We start from the raw sequence: 15,271 nt of genomic DNA, 5'->3' as shown, positions 1-15,271 counted from the left end.
TATTGGCTGTCAGCAACAAGACCTCCCATTGGGACTCCACTTGGTGGCTATTAGTGCTAGGACCAACACCTACATCCACAGACCATGCAAGAAATCTAGGGATCCTTCTAGATGACAAGCTCATCATGACAGGTCAAGCCAACACAGTGTGCATCTCCTTCTACCACATCCCACACAAGCTGCAAAAGTTTTACAAATGGTTGCCTCAAAACATCAGACAGACCATCACGCAAGCACAAATCACCAGCATTCTGTACTGCAGCTACTCTCTCTATGTCAGAATGTCCAAACAACTCCTACACAGACACCTGACCATCCAGAACACTGCTGCAAGGATGATACTCGAACTCCCAGGCTACACTCACATCACACCGCACTTCAGGAAGCTTCAGTGGCTCTCCATTAACAAGCTCAGCTAACTCAGACGTCTCACACACACATAAAAAGTCAATGATAACACAGCACCTGAATTCCTGAACAGCCACATACACTTTTACCAACCCTGGACTGGAGGTCCCTATTTCTCCTACATTGCACCCAAGACATGAAACAACATGTCCTCAAGAAGCTTACGATCTGGCTCCTCACAGAAGCATTTTGGGGACCACACACCTACCCAGTGCCAGGATACCCTCTTGGGGGATTAGTGTGCTATTCAAATCAACATAACGTAACTTAGCATTTAACTGGTCAGTCATAATGAAGGCCTACCAGTATGTGGATGGTACAATGCCTCATGGGTTGATGCTAGAGTGGAGGATGAGGGAAGAAGACGGTGTAGAGACATATAGCTGCCACGTTTTCAGGTCGCTTATGTTTGAAATTTCTATGATTTCAGTTGGAATGTCAGGGATTTCTACTGTCAAATGTGTGAGGCTTCAGGTTACATTCTGTTGTGGGTAAATCAAAACAATGATAAATATTTGAGTGCCTCTTTATGAGATTTTATAAATTGGTCTTGAGTTATTCAGTTGAGTGTGTGAGGTGCATGATTGATACTGTAAGTACAACAAATGGTTTGCACGTCTCCAAGATTAGCCTAACTGGTTGACCAAGCTACCTTAGAAATTAGAGCATTAGGTGATCTAGTTTTTAACCTCTGGAAACCAACGTATGGGTGCCTGGACCCCCTGCACAGTGTGCCTAGCTTTGCACACTACAGAGGGCCAGCCTCCCACACTATTGCATTGCAAATGCTTTTTTGATGTTGATGTTGTAACCAGAACACATGGTGAGTAATGGCTCACGTTCACAAACTTTTGTATACATAAAAAATTAGTGTTGTTTCTTTCTAAAAAAACAAACAAACGATGTTTAATGGATATTTCTTACATTTTAGACAACGCATGTTAGTTTCATTTCATAATTTATTTTTATTTGATGGTTTTCTAAGCTATTTATGGACCCAAGAGCTTCAGGCATATCTATGTAAAACTATTTCAAGTACAATGTTTTTAACAAACTGCCTTGCTCATAAATACAGGGTTTTTGCTGACTTCCTAAAATTAAATGTTTATTTTACCTGGGTATTTCTTATAATTTTAGCCATTTAATATGTCACGAAGTTTACTGTGCAATCAGAAGTGGCCAGCCTGCACTACCGGTAGGGACAAAATTGCAAGCCACCACTTGTTGTATAACCTGTAGATCAGGTGCACCTGTGAAGCTGCTGCTTGAAGCCAGGGTTGTGTATCAGAAAAAAGTAAAAGCACATTTGTGACCTCAGTATTGGCTGTGATAACAGGGAGGTGAGTGATTATTCCATGGGCCTGTGATCTTCACATTCTTCCTCTAGTACAAGAGAAAGTCACTTTATGATGGTGAAGTATGGAATCTGTGATGCTACTGGGCCCTGAGCCAGCGTCACACTCCCTCTGACATCTACTCCAGTCCTACAGTAATTCTTTTAGCCTCCAACCTGCCACCTCTTACTGAGGTATATTGAACTCAATTAATTATTGCCCTGTGCATTTCCTCATAATTCTAAAGTGCTGATTGCAATCTTTTCTTTTACAATGGTGACACCCCGTGCATTCTATTGTTTACCATTTGACCCTAGGATTCTCGGAAGCAGTAGATACCTCTACTTGAAATTCTTTGAGAACATGACGAAGAGCTCGGCTAATCGAACCAGGATTTGCCAATTTCACTGGTAATTCCTCATTTTTGAGGGGACATCATGGCCCCACTTTTATTGACCCTGTAACCCCACCCCCTGAAGCTACAGGTACTATCAGTATCGGGGACTTCGGGGTGGAACCACTGGGCCACTAGGGACAAGATCATTTAATGGGATGAATTTGCCTGCTAGCTGCTACAGGTAACTCATGATATCGTGAGGCAGATTTATCGTTCTTCACACAGTGCAGGGCAGCGAGGTACCTTGCTGCGCTGGGTGAAAGGGCAGGAACGCGCCGCATTTAACATGAAATGACACATTCATGTCCTTTGCTAGCTTTGATGCTCTATTGGCTGCGTAGCCCCAAAGCAGGAACCCCTGCGTCATGTTGCAAGGTGCGTGCCTTGTAGACAGTTTTTGGTGCAGAAAGTGAGTCATTCCTGCACAAAAACTATCATGAGAGGCATTTTCCTCTTTCTATGCCTCCTGCAGAATGCAACACATTTAAAAAAATAAAAAAAAGATGAGGAGAAATACAGATCTTTCTCCTCCTTATGCTTCACCTGGGGAGGCGAAGCATTTTGATGCATCCTCAGAACCACCACTCATGGTAACTCTGGGACTGCAACTGAACCCATGGGTGGACGCACTGCCTTGTGTTACTCTAGATTTATCAAGCTGTGCAGAGTCAGTTTTTGAATCACACGTAACAAGGGCAGCAAAAAACGTTGATAAATATGGGCCCTTGTATTCACCTGTACAGCACTTACATTTTTAGCCTGACCTCCCTCCGCTGTTTTTTACCCCCACACTTTGTGTGAACAGCACATACCCACATACCCAAAACTCCTAGTAGAATGCCAGACAGTAGCAGGAGGACATTCAGTGCTCCACTTATGAACAGCAGACGTCTGAGCCAATGAGATGTCTTTGTGTTACCTGCAAAGTTAAACATGGGAGAAAAAAAAGTACAATATTCAATGATGAGTAAAAGTTCACTGCATGCTGTTTCATTGGTTGCTTTGGAGTCTACACTGAGGTATAGCTGCTCCCACTTACAAGTATTTGCACAGTTACAACAGGCCACCATTGTCACTTTTATAGCCCACAACTGTCGGAAACTAGATTAAATAATCAGCAACTTACGCAGAAGTGCCACTCTCTGCTGATGGCACTATCAAGGCTTGTAATATGAAATTGGCACATTGTCCTAATTTGAGCCATGGTGGACTTTTAAGCTTGTGCACTGGGTGCAAATGGGGACATTGCACCCTATTACAGCAACATCAACCTGCTTTTAGCACTAGAAGGTGACTGCCCATGTCTCCCACCAATCGGAAGCTCCAACACCGACCTGCACCTTGTGCCAAGAAAGATCTCCTCTTTTCTTGCGTCTCCTGCCAACATGAAGCTCCAGCACTGGCCTACTCTTGGACTGGCAATGATCTCCTCACGGCTCTTTCCAATGCAAAGGTCCATCACTGACCTGCCCCTCACACTGACAGTTAATCTCATGGCTCCTGCAAACGCGAATCTCCCCCACTGACCTGCTCCCCGCATCAAAACTGGTCTCCTCGCGGCTCCTGCCAACGTGAAGCTCCAGCTGAGGCTCCTAGCGAAACCTTGGACTTTTTGTGTCAGGGTTTTTAGGTGGCACCCCGGTTGTGTGTGTGCCTGTGGGAATAACAAAGTTACCCAATAATTCACCCTGGATTACATGTCTAGTAATCTCCTTGTTCTCTCTGCAATTGACTCAGTTCTTCAGCTCAAAAACTTGAAAGTTACAAACAGAACACGGCAGGTGCGCTTCCTTAAGGTGATGCTCAAAGTACAGGTCTCACTGATGCCTTGTTAGGTAAATCATTATTTGTAGAAACTATGGAAGCACTGGGCATTTAGCCCCTTTACCTTTCAGGACTCATTGAGGGTGAGAGAAAACGATTACCTTGTTCACAACTCACACAGCAGTGTGGGCCTTAAGGCGCTCCATGCAGCGGAAAGTGTGTGAGTCCTCAAATCATTTACATGAACAACTTGGTGTCCTGCACACACACATATATATATATATATACATGGGACTCTCTGACACTTCTCTGCGGCCTTTAAACGTCCTTGAGAGAAGCCTGCTTTTGGTTGACAAGTTGATGTGAGATTTTGGTTTTAGATCGTGAATTTGGTCTATTTGGAAATATAAAACGAATGTTGCTTGTAAGAAACGTGGGAGCCCAAAACTCTTTATGAAATTAATATGTATGATTATAATTGTGTTATGGGTAAATCCCTTGCTAAAGGCCGGCATCTGTAGGTTTTTTCATGTCTAATGCTGATAGAATTCACTTGCCAAATGTCCCTTTTTGATAGATTTCATACATTTCACCTCATCACTGACTCCACCCACAAGACCTGTGCCGCATTTAATGCTCCTGCCCCGTCATTAAAGGGATCTTGTGAGACACATGATGACCTGCCTTGGACACAGTAGGCCTTATATATCAGCTGTTCATGTAACACAATGCAACACTACACAGCATGACAAGTCACTGCACTGTGTGAAAGGGAGAAACATGCCACATCACCAAGATATGGTGCCTTCCTATTCTCTTTGGTGGTGCGTGTTTGGGTGCATAGCGCCAATGCAGGCACCCTTGCTCATGGTGCAAGGGTGCCGGAGTTGCAGGCAGGATCATTTTTGTGCAGGAAGGAGCACGTTCCTGCACAAAAACGATCTTTTGAGCCTCTTTCCTCTTTCTAGGTGTGTTGCAGAATGCAGCTGACATAGAAAGAGGGAAAAAAAGAGGAGAAATATAGATTTGTCTCCTCGTTACATCTCCCCTAGCAAGGAACAGCATTGTGATGCTTACCCAGGCCTACCACTCATAGTAAATGTGTGAATGCGCCAAGGTCCATGGGTGGATGTGTGGGAACACCCGTCCACTCGTAGAACGCCTCCCTGGGACAGAGTAATGCCTTGCTATACTTCAGATTTACCAAGCACCGCGGGCCACTCTTGTGTGCCTTTGTAAATCTCATCTAGGTTTTGAGTAGCCCTTCCATTACCATGCGTGCTCAAGGTCGACATAAAACCTTTGATATAATAGGCCCCTCTATTTATTTATGGCTCAGCATTAATCTCTTCTTCCAGTTGTAAAATGACACCCTACCTTAGGACTCATCCTCGCTTTCCAGTGTCTGTGCTTTCTCACTGAGTAAGACCATAGTTCTCTAACTTTCAAACCCTCAGCCCTCTCTGCTCGCGTGTAGCAAAACAGACCCACTGATTTCCCTGAAATTGACTGACCTCAAATTTGTCTTTCCTGCCTGCATGTCTAGAGAGTTTCACACTTCCTTCCTGCTTAGCAGTGGTGAGATCTCCTTTATGTACTAAGACATAATTAAGGGGAAAACTAATTTTCAGGGCATTTTCTTGACCACACCATGTAGACTCTGCATCGACTTTATATTGTTCACATTTATTTGCAGGAGTTTATAGAATTAAAAGCAATATGGGCATCAATGCTGGAGGAGGGCAGCCCTAGCTTTCCAGGCAACTAGGTAATATCAAATAGGTCACTATTCTGCACCACAACATTAGCAAAGCAGATGTCTCAGGCCCCTAATTACAGGGTTTTGGCGCAGGGCAGCAGAGCAAGTCATCTTGCTGCGATGCCCTGTGCCAAACTGAAAGGGCAGGAATGCACCCTATTTATGCAATACAGTGCATTCCTGTCCTCTCCCTCCACGTTGGTGTCCTTTAAGTAGCATAGCGCCACCGAAGGCACCCCTGCACCTTAGTGTAAGGGTGCCCGCATTGCATGCAGGACTGTTTCAGAGCTGGAAGGGGCACCTTCCTCTATAAAGACAATCCTGAGAGGCTTTATCCTCCTTCCATGTGTGGTGCAGAATGTAGCAGACATGGAAAGAGGAAAAGACGAGGAGAGATACAAGTATTTCTCCTTGTTACGCCTCACCTCAGGAGGTGTCAGGTTTTAGTGCTTCCTTAGGTTCACGTGATTATGTCAATCTGGAGTAATGTCAGAATCCATGGGTGTTGTGTACGAAAACCCAGCACAGCGCCCGTGGAACGCCTCCCTGGCGCAGAGTAAAGCAATGCAGAGTCTTGCAATGCTTTCCTTACTCTATATGTATGGGGGTCATTGAAAGCCACGCAAAGTGGCTTTGCATGGCGTCATGGATATGGTTGAAAGGTTTGAGCCACTGTAGCATCACAAAAAGGGACAGTGCAGCAGCTCAGACCTCTCATAGATTAGCTCTACAGTATTGATTAAACCAGTAAAATACCCCAAGAACAAGTTACATCATTTTATGAAGATCATGTCAACAACTTGACAACCCATAATTATTGTTTTAATTCAGGACTTGCACATCATTACTCAAGTCTAGAATCTGTATGAAGTTTCATCACATACGGATCCTCTCATTTGATGATTCTATTATCCCACTATTCCACTGAAGACATTCAAACTTGAGATAAAGTCATTTGACAATCATTTGTCCAAATAAAGAGACAATTGCAACCATGAGTCGCCCACTGCCAAGACTTACCTGTCACACAGAGTGTAAGGACCTTATTATACTGGCCAGTGGAGTCGTTGCATGCCAGTTATGTGGACACAGTCTTGACTGGATGGACTTGAAAGGAATATTGTTTTGTGATCATTCTCATTAATAAAAGTCCATGAGGTTGAGGTCCTTGTGTTGCAGCTGTGTGACACATGTTACTTGTCATGCGTGCCGTTGTACCTCTAAGTGCTGTATGTTATGTCATTCACATTGCCTACAATTCACAGCACTGCCTTGTTCAAATGTCGGTCACTTTGGAATTTCATAATTTATCCAGAGTCCAAATTGTGCCTAATTAATTTCATTCATTTATTCAACACACACACAGAGGTGGTACCATGACAGATTTGCTAAAGCAAATGCAAGCAAGAAATACTTACATTAATACTTTGGCAGTAGAGAAGGAAAACACAATAAATTAACAACAACTTTCTGAAGAAGAATACAGAATGGCTGGATGATCACAAATACATATTTAAGACTGCAGCTTGGATTTTCGATTTTTCTCTTCTCTTTCATAAAATAAAAGTAAACAACAAAAAATATGTGAAAGAATTGAAAGCATGTGGGTCCCACCAGCTGTTAACCATGCATAATTAATTCATGTAAATTACAAAAGGAAAACAACAAATGTTTTATTTTGTATCTTGATCAATTTACAAACCAACCACTGGGTTTGCAAAATTAGGATCACCAAAAAAGTGTCCATCTCATTGTGTAAATCAGTGTGAAAGTGAGCCGGAGACGTTATTCTGCACAATCAGTTCCTAGCAGGTAGGCATAACAAACGGTCCTTTAGATTGATACAATTGCTGGACTTAGATGCAATTCAATTGCAGCGATGTTATGCTGCCCCGGCAACAAATATTGACACTTTAGTCCTCCTGGGCACCCAGTGCAGAGTTCAGATGGATTGTTTGCTTGAAGTAAAATTGGTGACAAAGTCATTGCAGCAAGTAAATACAATTGAATCCAATAATTGTGACCTAGGAAAATTATCAGCGGGAAGCCATAACCTGTTAAGGGCTGCAGTAGACCAAACAATAAATGTAGGATATATTTTAATTTTGATCTAAAGTTATCAAAATGCAAGAAAAAAGATGCATTTGTATGAACAATCTAATGTCATAAATACTCAATATAATCCAATTAAGAACCATTACATCTCTTTATACATTGAAAGCAAGCAGGCAGCCTACCGAGTCACACTCCCTTTATACGTCTTGACTTGGAGAGTGACTCAGATCGACAAACATTTATTTCAATTTCATTTTTGCCAACTTAGGTGTAGACGCATACGTTCTGCAATGTACAAGTTATGACAAATCACCCCTTGCATATACCTGAGTGCACCATTACTTACATCACCATACATTACCATTTAAGAGGCAGTGCTATTGATGGTTCACTGAAATGCATTTCAGATGAGTCTTAATTTATTTTCTCTGAGCTTCATTTCAGCAATCTTTATCAGTCTCAAAGCACAATGAACTATGAACTATATTAAATAAAGATATAACGTTTTTATCTGTTTAGAATACAAGTGAGCATACACATGTGGAATCCTACTTTATATTAACCGGCTACTTTAACTCCAAAGTCCTCGAGCTCAAACCTACATGCAAATGTCAAAGGCATGAGACGGGTAATTGATTATCTAATGCAACAGAAGGGAAATCTAATGAGGGAGGAGAAAAGGCAATGATTTATGTTGAAGCAACAAAGCGCCACTTGACCACAGTAGAAAACACCCTGATAGGACAACCCACTTCATCAATATTAGTGGGGCAATCCAAGCACCCCTATAACTTACATTCCTGTCATTTGTTTTGTTAAGCATTGTATTGTTGTCTCAATCAAGGTAGGACATGTAAGTGACTCACTGTACCTCACCTTCTTCAGTTCTCAGCTGTCCAAAAAGTTGGATAATTCAAACAATTATATGTGGTGGTCTCGTCAACATAAGAGCTGGATTGCAGTAGCTATTATTAAATGTATTATTGAAATGCTAATCCGAAAATGATTATGAATCACCCCACAGCAGGTCACTATTAGAAAAACGTTGTCTTATGAACAGGACACAGCTATGCATGATGTAGCCAATGACGGGCTAAATAAAAGGAATCTAAGAAAAACGTTCAGATTTGCCGTGCACAGCAATGGTTTAACTCTGAATTATCCACAGTAGCCTACAGATCATGATCAGAAATCTGCAATGTCCATACAAAATGGTAAAGCATTCTCCAAGCAGTAATAATTGCATCTCACAAAATAGCTCTGAAGACAACATAATTTATAAATAGACCATTTATGCCAAGTAAACTATGTAAAAGATGATATAAAAATAAATACAAAGCATGATATGAAACTAGGGATCATGGTTAATAATGGTATGAATACTGAAGAACCACAGATCTCTAACTCTCTGGTTAATGTAATATGAGCACCTTATATTTCAAATGTATTTAAATCAAGAGGATACATTATTTCTATACATTTGCCATATATAGGCAATTTGGTGTTTGGCATTCTGCCAGACCACATCCATAAACTCAATAGGAATGTATGTAAAAGCACAAAAACACAAACTGTGGACCAAGATCTGCCCCAAGGGCAGAAACCACTAGACACAAGGGAGTTTTTTTTTTTTTCACGCATTTCAAGCAAGGGGAGCGACCCCTTGGGCAAGGGTCGCTCCCAGGGGGGGCATTTATTTTAGGCCATTTCTGCCCCCCCCCTGGGTGCAGATCGGCCTATTGTTATTAGGCCGATCAGCCCCCCGGGGTGGGGCAGAAACCTCTAGGCACCAGGGATCATTTTTTTTGTTTTGTTTTGTATTTTTGAGGTGGGGAGCGACCCCTTAGGCAAGGGTCGCTCCCCTAGGGGGCAAATTATATTTAGGCCATATCTGCCCCCCTTGGGGGCAGAGTGGCCTATTTTTATGAGGCCAATCTGCCCCCAAGGGGGACAGAAACCACTAGACACCAGGGAGGTTTTTTTTCTTTTTTTTTGCGAATTTCACGCAAGGGGAGCGACCCCTTAGGCAAGGGTCGTTCCCCTGGAGGGGCAAATTGTGTTTAGGCCATTTCTGCCCCCTTTGTGGGCAGATCGGCCGATTTTAGGTCAATCTGCCGCCAAGGAGGGCAGAAACCACTAGGCACCGGGGATATTTTTTTTTGCGCCAACGTCACGCAAGGGGAGTGACTCCATAGGCAAGGGTCGCTACCCGAGGGGGTTGGGGGGGCAGATGGCAAATTTCTTTTAGGCCATTTCTGCCCCCCTGGGTGCAGATCAGCCTATTGTTATTAGGCGGAGGGGGGCAGAAACCTCTAGGCGCCAGGGCAAATTTATTTTGTGTTTTTTTTTGTTTGTTTGTTTTTTTAGAGATGGGGAGCGACCCATTAGGCAAGGGTCGCTCCGCTGGGGGGAAAATTGTATTTAGACCATTTCTGCCCCCCTTGGGAGCAGATCGGCGGATTTTGGGTCAATCTGCCCCCAAGGGGGGCAGAAACCACTAGGCACCAAGGATCTTTTTTTTTGCGCCAACGTCACGCAAGGGGAGCGACCCCGTAGGCAAGGGTCGCTCCCCAGGGGGGTTGGGGGGACAAATTTATTTTAGGCCATTTCTGCTCCCCCTTGGGCTGGCTGAGCTAGAGGCCAAAAATCCACAGGTAGGCACTTTGCAAAAAACACCTCTGTTTTCTGTGAAAAAATGTGATGTGTCCACGTTGTGTTTTGGGCAATTTCCTTTCGTGGGCGCTAGGCCTACCCACACAAATGAGGTACCATTTTTATCAGGAGACTTGGGGGAATGCTGGGTGGAAGGAAATTTGTGGCTCCTCTCAGATTCCAGAACTTTCTGTCACCGAAATGAGAGGAAAAAGTGTTTTTTTGGTCAAATTTTGAGGTTTGGAAAGGATTCTGGGTAACAGAACCTGGTCAGATCCCCACAAGTCACCCCATCTTAGATTACCCTAGGTGTCTAGTTTTCAAAAATGCGCTGGTTTGCTAAGTTTCCGCAGGTTCCGGCTGAGCTAGAGGCCAATATCCACAGGTAGGCACTTTGCAAAAAACACCTATGTTTTCTGTGAAAAAATTTGATGTGTCCACGTTGTGTTTTGAGCCATTTCCTTTCGTGGTCGCTAGGCCTACCCACACAAGTGAGGTACCATTTTTATCGGGAGACTTATGGGAACGCTGGGCGGAAGGAATTTTGTGGCTCCTCTCAGATTCCAGAACTTTCTTTCACCGAAATGCGAGGAAAAAGTGTTTTTTTGGTCAAATTTTGAGGTTTGCAAAGGATTCTGGGTAACAGAACCTGGTCAGAGCCCCACAAGTCACCCCATCTTGGATTCCCCTAGGTGTCTAGTTTTCGAAAATGCGCTGGTTTGCAAGGTTTCCCCAGGTGCCGGCTGAGCTAGCGGCAAAAATCCACAGGTAGGCATTTTGTAAAAAACACCTCTGTTTTCTGTGAAAAAATGTGATGTGTCCACGTTGTGTTTTGGGCCATTTACTTTCCTGGGCGCTAGGTCTACCCACACAAGTGAGGTACCATTTTTATCGGGAGACTTGGGGGAACACAGAATAGCAAAACAAGTGTTATTGCCCCTTGTCTTTCTCTACATTTTTTCCTTCCAAATGTAAGGCAGTGTGTAAAAAAGACGTCTATTTGAGAAATGCCCTGTAATTCACATGCTAGTATGGGCACCCCGTAATTCAGAGATGTGCAAATAACCACTGCTTCTCAACACCTTATCTTGTGGCCATTTTGGAAATACAAAGGTTTTCTTGATACCTATTTTTCACTTTTTATATTTCAGCAAATGAATTGCTGTATACCCGGTACAGAATAAAACTCCATTGCAAGGTGCAGCTCATTTATTGCCTCTGGGTACCTAGAGTTCTTGATGAACCTACAAGCCCTATATATCCCCGCAACCACAAGAGTCCAGCTGACGTAACGGTATATTGCTTTCAAAAATCTGACATTGCAGGAAAAAGTTACAGAGTAAAATGTGGAGAAAAATGGCTGTTTTGTTCACCTCAATTTCAATATCTATTTATTTGAGCTGTTATTTCCTGTAGGAAACACTTATAGGATCTACACAAATGACCCCTTGCTGAATTTAGAATGTTGTCTACTTTTCAGAAATGTTTAGCTTTCTGGGATCCAGCACTGGTTTCTTACCCATTTTGGTCACTAACTGGAAGGAGGCTGAAAGCACAAAAAATAGTAAAAATGGGGTATGTCCCAGTAAAATGTCAAAATTGTATTGAAAAGTTGGGTTTTCCAATTCAAGTCTGCCTGTTCCTGAAAGCTGGGAAGATGGTGATCTTGCCACCACAAACCCTTTGTTGGTGCCATTTTCAGGGAAAAAACCACGAGCTGCCTTCTGCAACCCTTTTTTCCCATTTTTTTGAAAAAAACAAAATGTTCACTGTATTTTGGCTAATTTCTTGGTCTCCTTCAGGGGAACCCACAGAGTCTGGGTACCTCTAGAGTTCCTAGGATGTTGAAAAAACATGGGTAGCTTATGTGAACAAAAAGTTATGAGGGCCTAAGCGCGAACTGCCCCAAATAGCCAAAAAAAGGCTCGGCACAGGAGGGGGAAAAGGCCTGGCAGCGAAGGGGATAAATTGACGTTAAAGTTAGTTAAAAATTGTCACTTTAAATGTAATATTTTAAACTAAAAAAACTGACATTTTTCAGTTACTTTAAGTGAAGGTATTTGTAAGATATTTCATGCCCCTTCAGCCTTATTTGCGCTGTACGGAACTACACTTAAATAAATAAACAATGCTCCTTAGGACATTATGAATGTGGGGTGACATACTAACGTATACAAAAAAGCAATAGATGAAATGCAGATTTAATCTCAGCTATAACTAGTGCAAAACCAGTCCTGGTATGCCTATGTTCTAGTTCAGGGAGGAACTGGCTTGGTAGTTTGGGTTGGCCTGTTCCGATTGGAGAAGAGTCAAGACTGATTTGCATATAGTTGAGTCCAATCTGAGATGGCATGGTGTGCAAAATTGCAATGGACTGTGAGGCAACCTTGAGTAATTACCAGTGGCTGAGTTTAATTCAAGAATTCTATCCATCCCTTTTTTGTATACTTTAGTATTGTAGGACCGGTATTCCCAGAGGTGGGCCCGGTGTACACTGTGTCACTGGAACCAAACTATACCCAACTGATGAGCCTATCACTAGTGTGACAATGGTCATGGGTTGCTTGTGTTCTGGCTTAATAAAGACCTGGCCTGGCATTTCAGGTGGGACTGTTCCAATAGGAGCAGGGTCAAGAATGATTTGCAAATGGCTGGGTCCAGACTGAGGTGGAATGGTGTGCAAAATAATGGTGGACTGGGATGCAGCCCAGGGTAATTACTTCTGGCTAAGATTAATTCAAGCATTCCATCCATCACTTGTTTGTATTCTGTTATGAATATGAACTTTTCCTTTCTCCCTCTCGCTTTACTATGAAACAGTTTAAGATTTTGTAAGAATGTTGTAAGAATAGTACTTAAACCATTCACAACAGTTAAATGAACTATAATGGAAACAGCCATTATCCCTATCAACTAATACAGCTTCCTGTTTTGAGGATGGTGATGAAAAAACAAACCCCATTGTATCAAGCAGCATGCAGTCGTGGACGGTGTTCATAGATAAACAGTTCTTCAAAGGAAAAGGAATTTCACAGAACAAAACTGAACTTTTATTGTCTATTTCCCTTCCAGGTATGATGGGGAGTTGTGGATTCTTATAACACTGGAAGCAGTGCAGGGAGAGCTAAAACTGTTAATTTTCTTGCTGTTCAGACAATATGAAGAGAACGGGTCACACGTTTCTCTTTTAGGCAATGGAAAATAGGACATAAAGAGGAGGGGTGGGCAGACAGCTACCCCTCAAAGCTAAGAAAATCTTGAGGACAGTGAATCAGGTCTGGTGTCAGTGGCCTCTGTTTCAGGCCTCTGTGTATGGAGATGCCTTTATCTCCTACTCTTTTGAATCAACAGAACTGCATCAGGAGAAACCAATTGTCTAGATCTAAGAGCAGTCAAAATGTGCCTGTTTCTTGAACCCAGCCATGTCAGTGAATTGAAATGTGGGAAATCCAGGAGCAGGAAGGGATACCGGCATACTTCACTTTAGCATGCAAGTATTATTAAGAGATGATTTTATTCCTCTTAGTTTCCTCATTGCCGTAGTTTTATGATGATAATATGTTAGTTTCACTACTCTATTAAGCACAGCCTTTCCTGTATGGCTGTTTTGTTTCCCTAGTGCCATAACATTACTTGGAAGGATGGAGGTACACACTGTATAAACATGAACTATTTTTGGGCACAAAGCACCCTCCTACCTGAGTATTCATATAGAGTACACTAACAGGGAGACCAGCTGAAAACCCAAGATGCCAATCCCCCTCTATTCAAGAACTAAGCAGAGAGGACTAAAAGGAGGGTATCCTATAGTCCAAAGTGCCACATTCATCTTGAATCTGACAAGAATTTCCATTTTACTTAAATGTATTGGCCTTGAACTTTTCAATAGATTTTTAGTCAACAAAGACCTACATGCTGAGTGTGCCCCTCACCACTGCCGGTCCCAGAAGAATGACACTACGTAAAAGAAGAACTAGTGAAGGGGGTTATTTTTATGGGGGATAAGGTTGTCATTGAATGTTTCTGTATTCACAAACTATTGACACAGACTGAGGTTTCCCCTGGGCTTTTTTGGGTTGGGGTCCACACCACTAGTCTCTCAAAGGCTGGAAAATGTTATCTAGAGATGAAGTCCACTGGAGATCCAGAATCCTGATATAAGTTCCCTACCTATGAGAGTTTCAACAGGAACAAAAAAAAACGGTAGGAAAGACAGATAGCCCCAACTGCTCTGTAAACAGAAACTTGATGACAATCATGTAACACTCTTCATCATTGCCCCTCTTTAAGTGCTTGCAGTAAAATTAAACCACTGGTGAGAATATCCATCCACAGCCCCTCCGTGCGCCCTCCAAGTGAAAGACATGGTCTTTACTGTCCCAGCAAGGTGCACAATATGTGCAAATGGTGCAGAGAAAAGCAAAGGTAATAAGAGCAAAAGGACCTCTAACCTGTCAGTACATCTTCATGTATGTCCTCTGGTTTCCTCCTGTTATGGTAATGCATTGCTGTGTATCCATCCTCATCCTCTGGTTTGCTCCTCCTGTTCACCTGCAGAGATGAGTATTCCTCTTCATCCAGTGGTTTCCTCCTCCCCTTGAACTGCAGGGCTGTGTATCCCTCCTCACCCTCCATTGTTGAATTTCTAAAAGTGGGTTTCTGACAGAGGGTCTGAGTCTAGTGGGAGCTCTCAGAGTGGGTAGGCTGTGCCACTGCTGTCTACACCTTGCACAGGAACCAGAAACCACCAGCCCTCAGATAGAATGTCAGATAAAGTAGGGCTGACCACAACATCTGAACAGGAAGTGAGGGACGTTTCAAACCTAAAATATGTTTTAAATGGTGCCAGATGTAAATGTGTGTACAGGCCTTGGTTCTGTCCACTTTAATATGGAATACCTG

General features: G+C 42.8%; 1 protein-coding gene across 1 annotated transcript in view; it reads right to left on the bottom strand.

The window, feature by feature from the left end:
- Positions 1-15,044, bottom strand: part of LOC138247170 (killer cell lectin-like receptor subfamily B member 1B allele C) — a 37,377-nt gene extending 22,333 nt beyond the window's left edge. Inside the window, exons 1-2 of the mRNA XM_069201911.1 lie at positions 14,821-15,044; positions 2,960-3,058 (exon numbers count right to left, since the gene is read on the bottom strand). Coding sequence (XP_069058012.1) covers positions 2,960-3,058; positions 14,821-15,004 — 283 coding nt within the window. The 5' untranslated portion in view covers positions 15,005-15,044. The remainder of the gene's footprint in view (positions 1-2,959; positions 3,059-14,820) is intronic.
- Between the last annotated feature and the right edge of the window lie 227 nt (positions 15,045-15,271).

The sequence above is a fragment of the Pleurodeles waltl genome, chromosome 7, assembly GCF_031143425.1.
Source record: "Pleurodeles waltl isolate 20211129_DDA chromosome 7, aPleWal1.hap1.20221129, whole genome shotgun sequence".
NCBI classification, from domain to species: Eukaryota; Metazoa; Chordata; class Amphibia; order Caudata; family Salamandridae; genus Pleurodeles; species Pleurodeles waltl.
The sequence above is the reverse complement of the archived record's forward strand: the minus strand, read 5'-3'. Positions and strand labels throughout refer to the sequence as shown.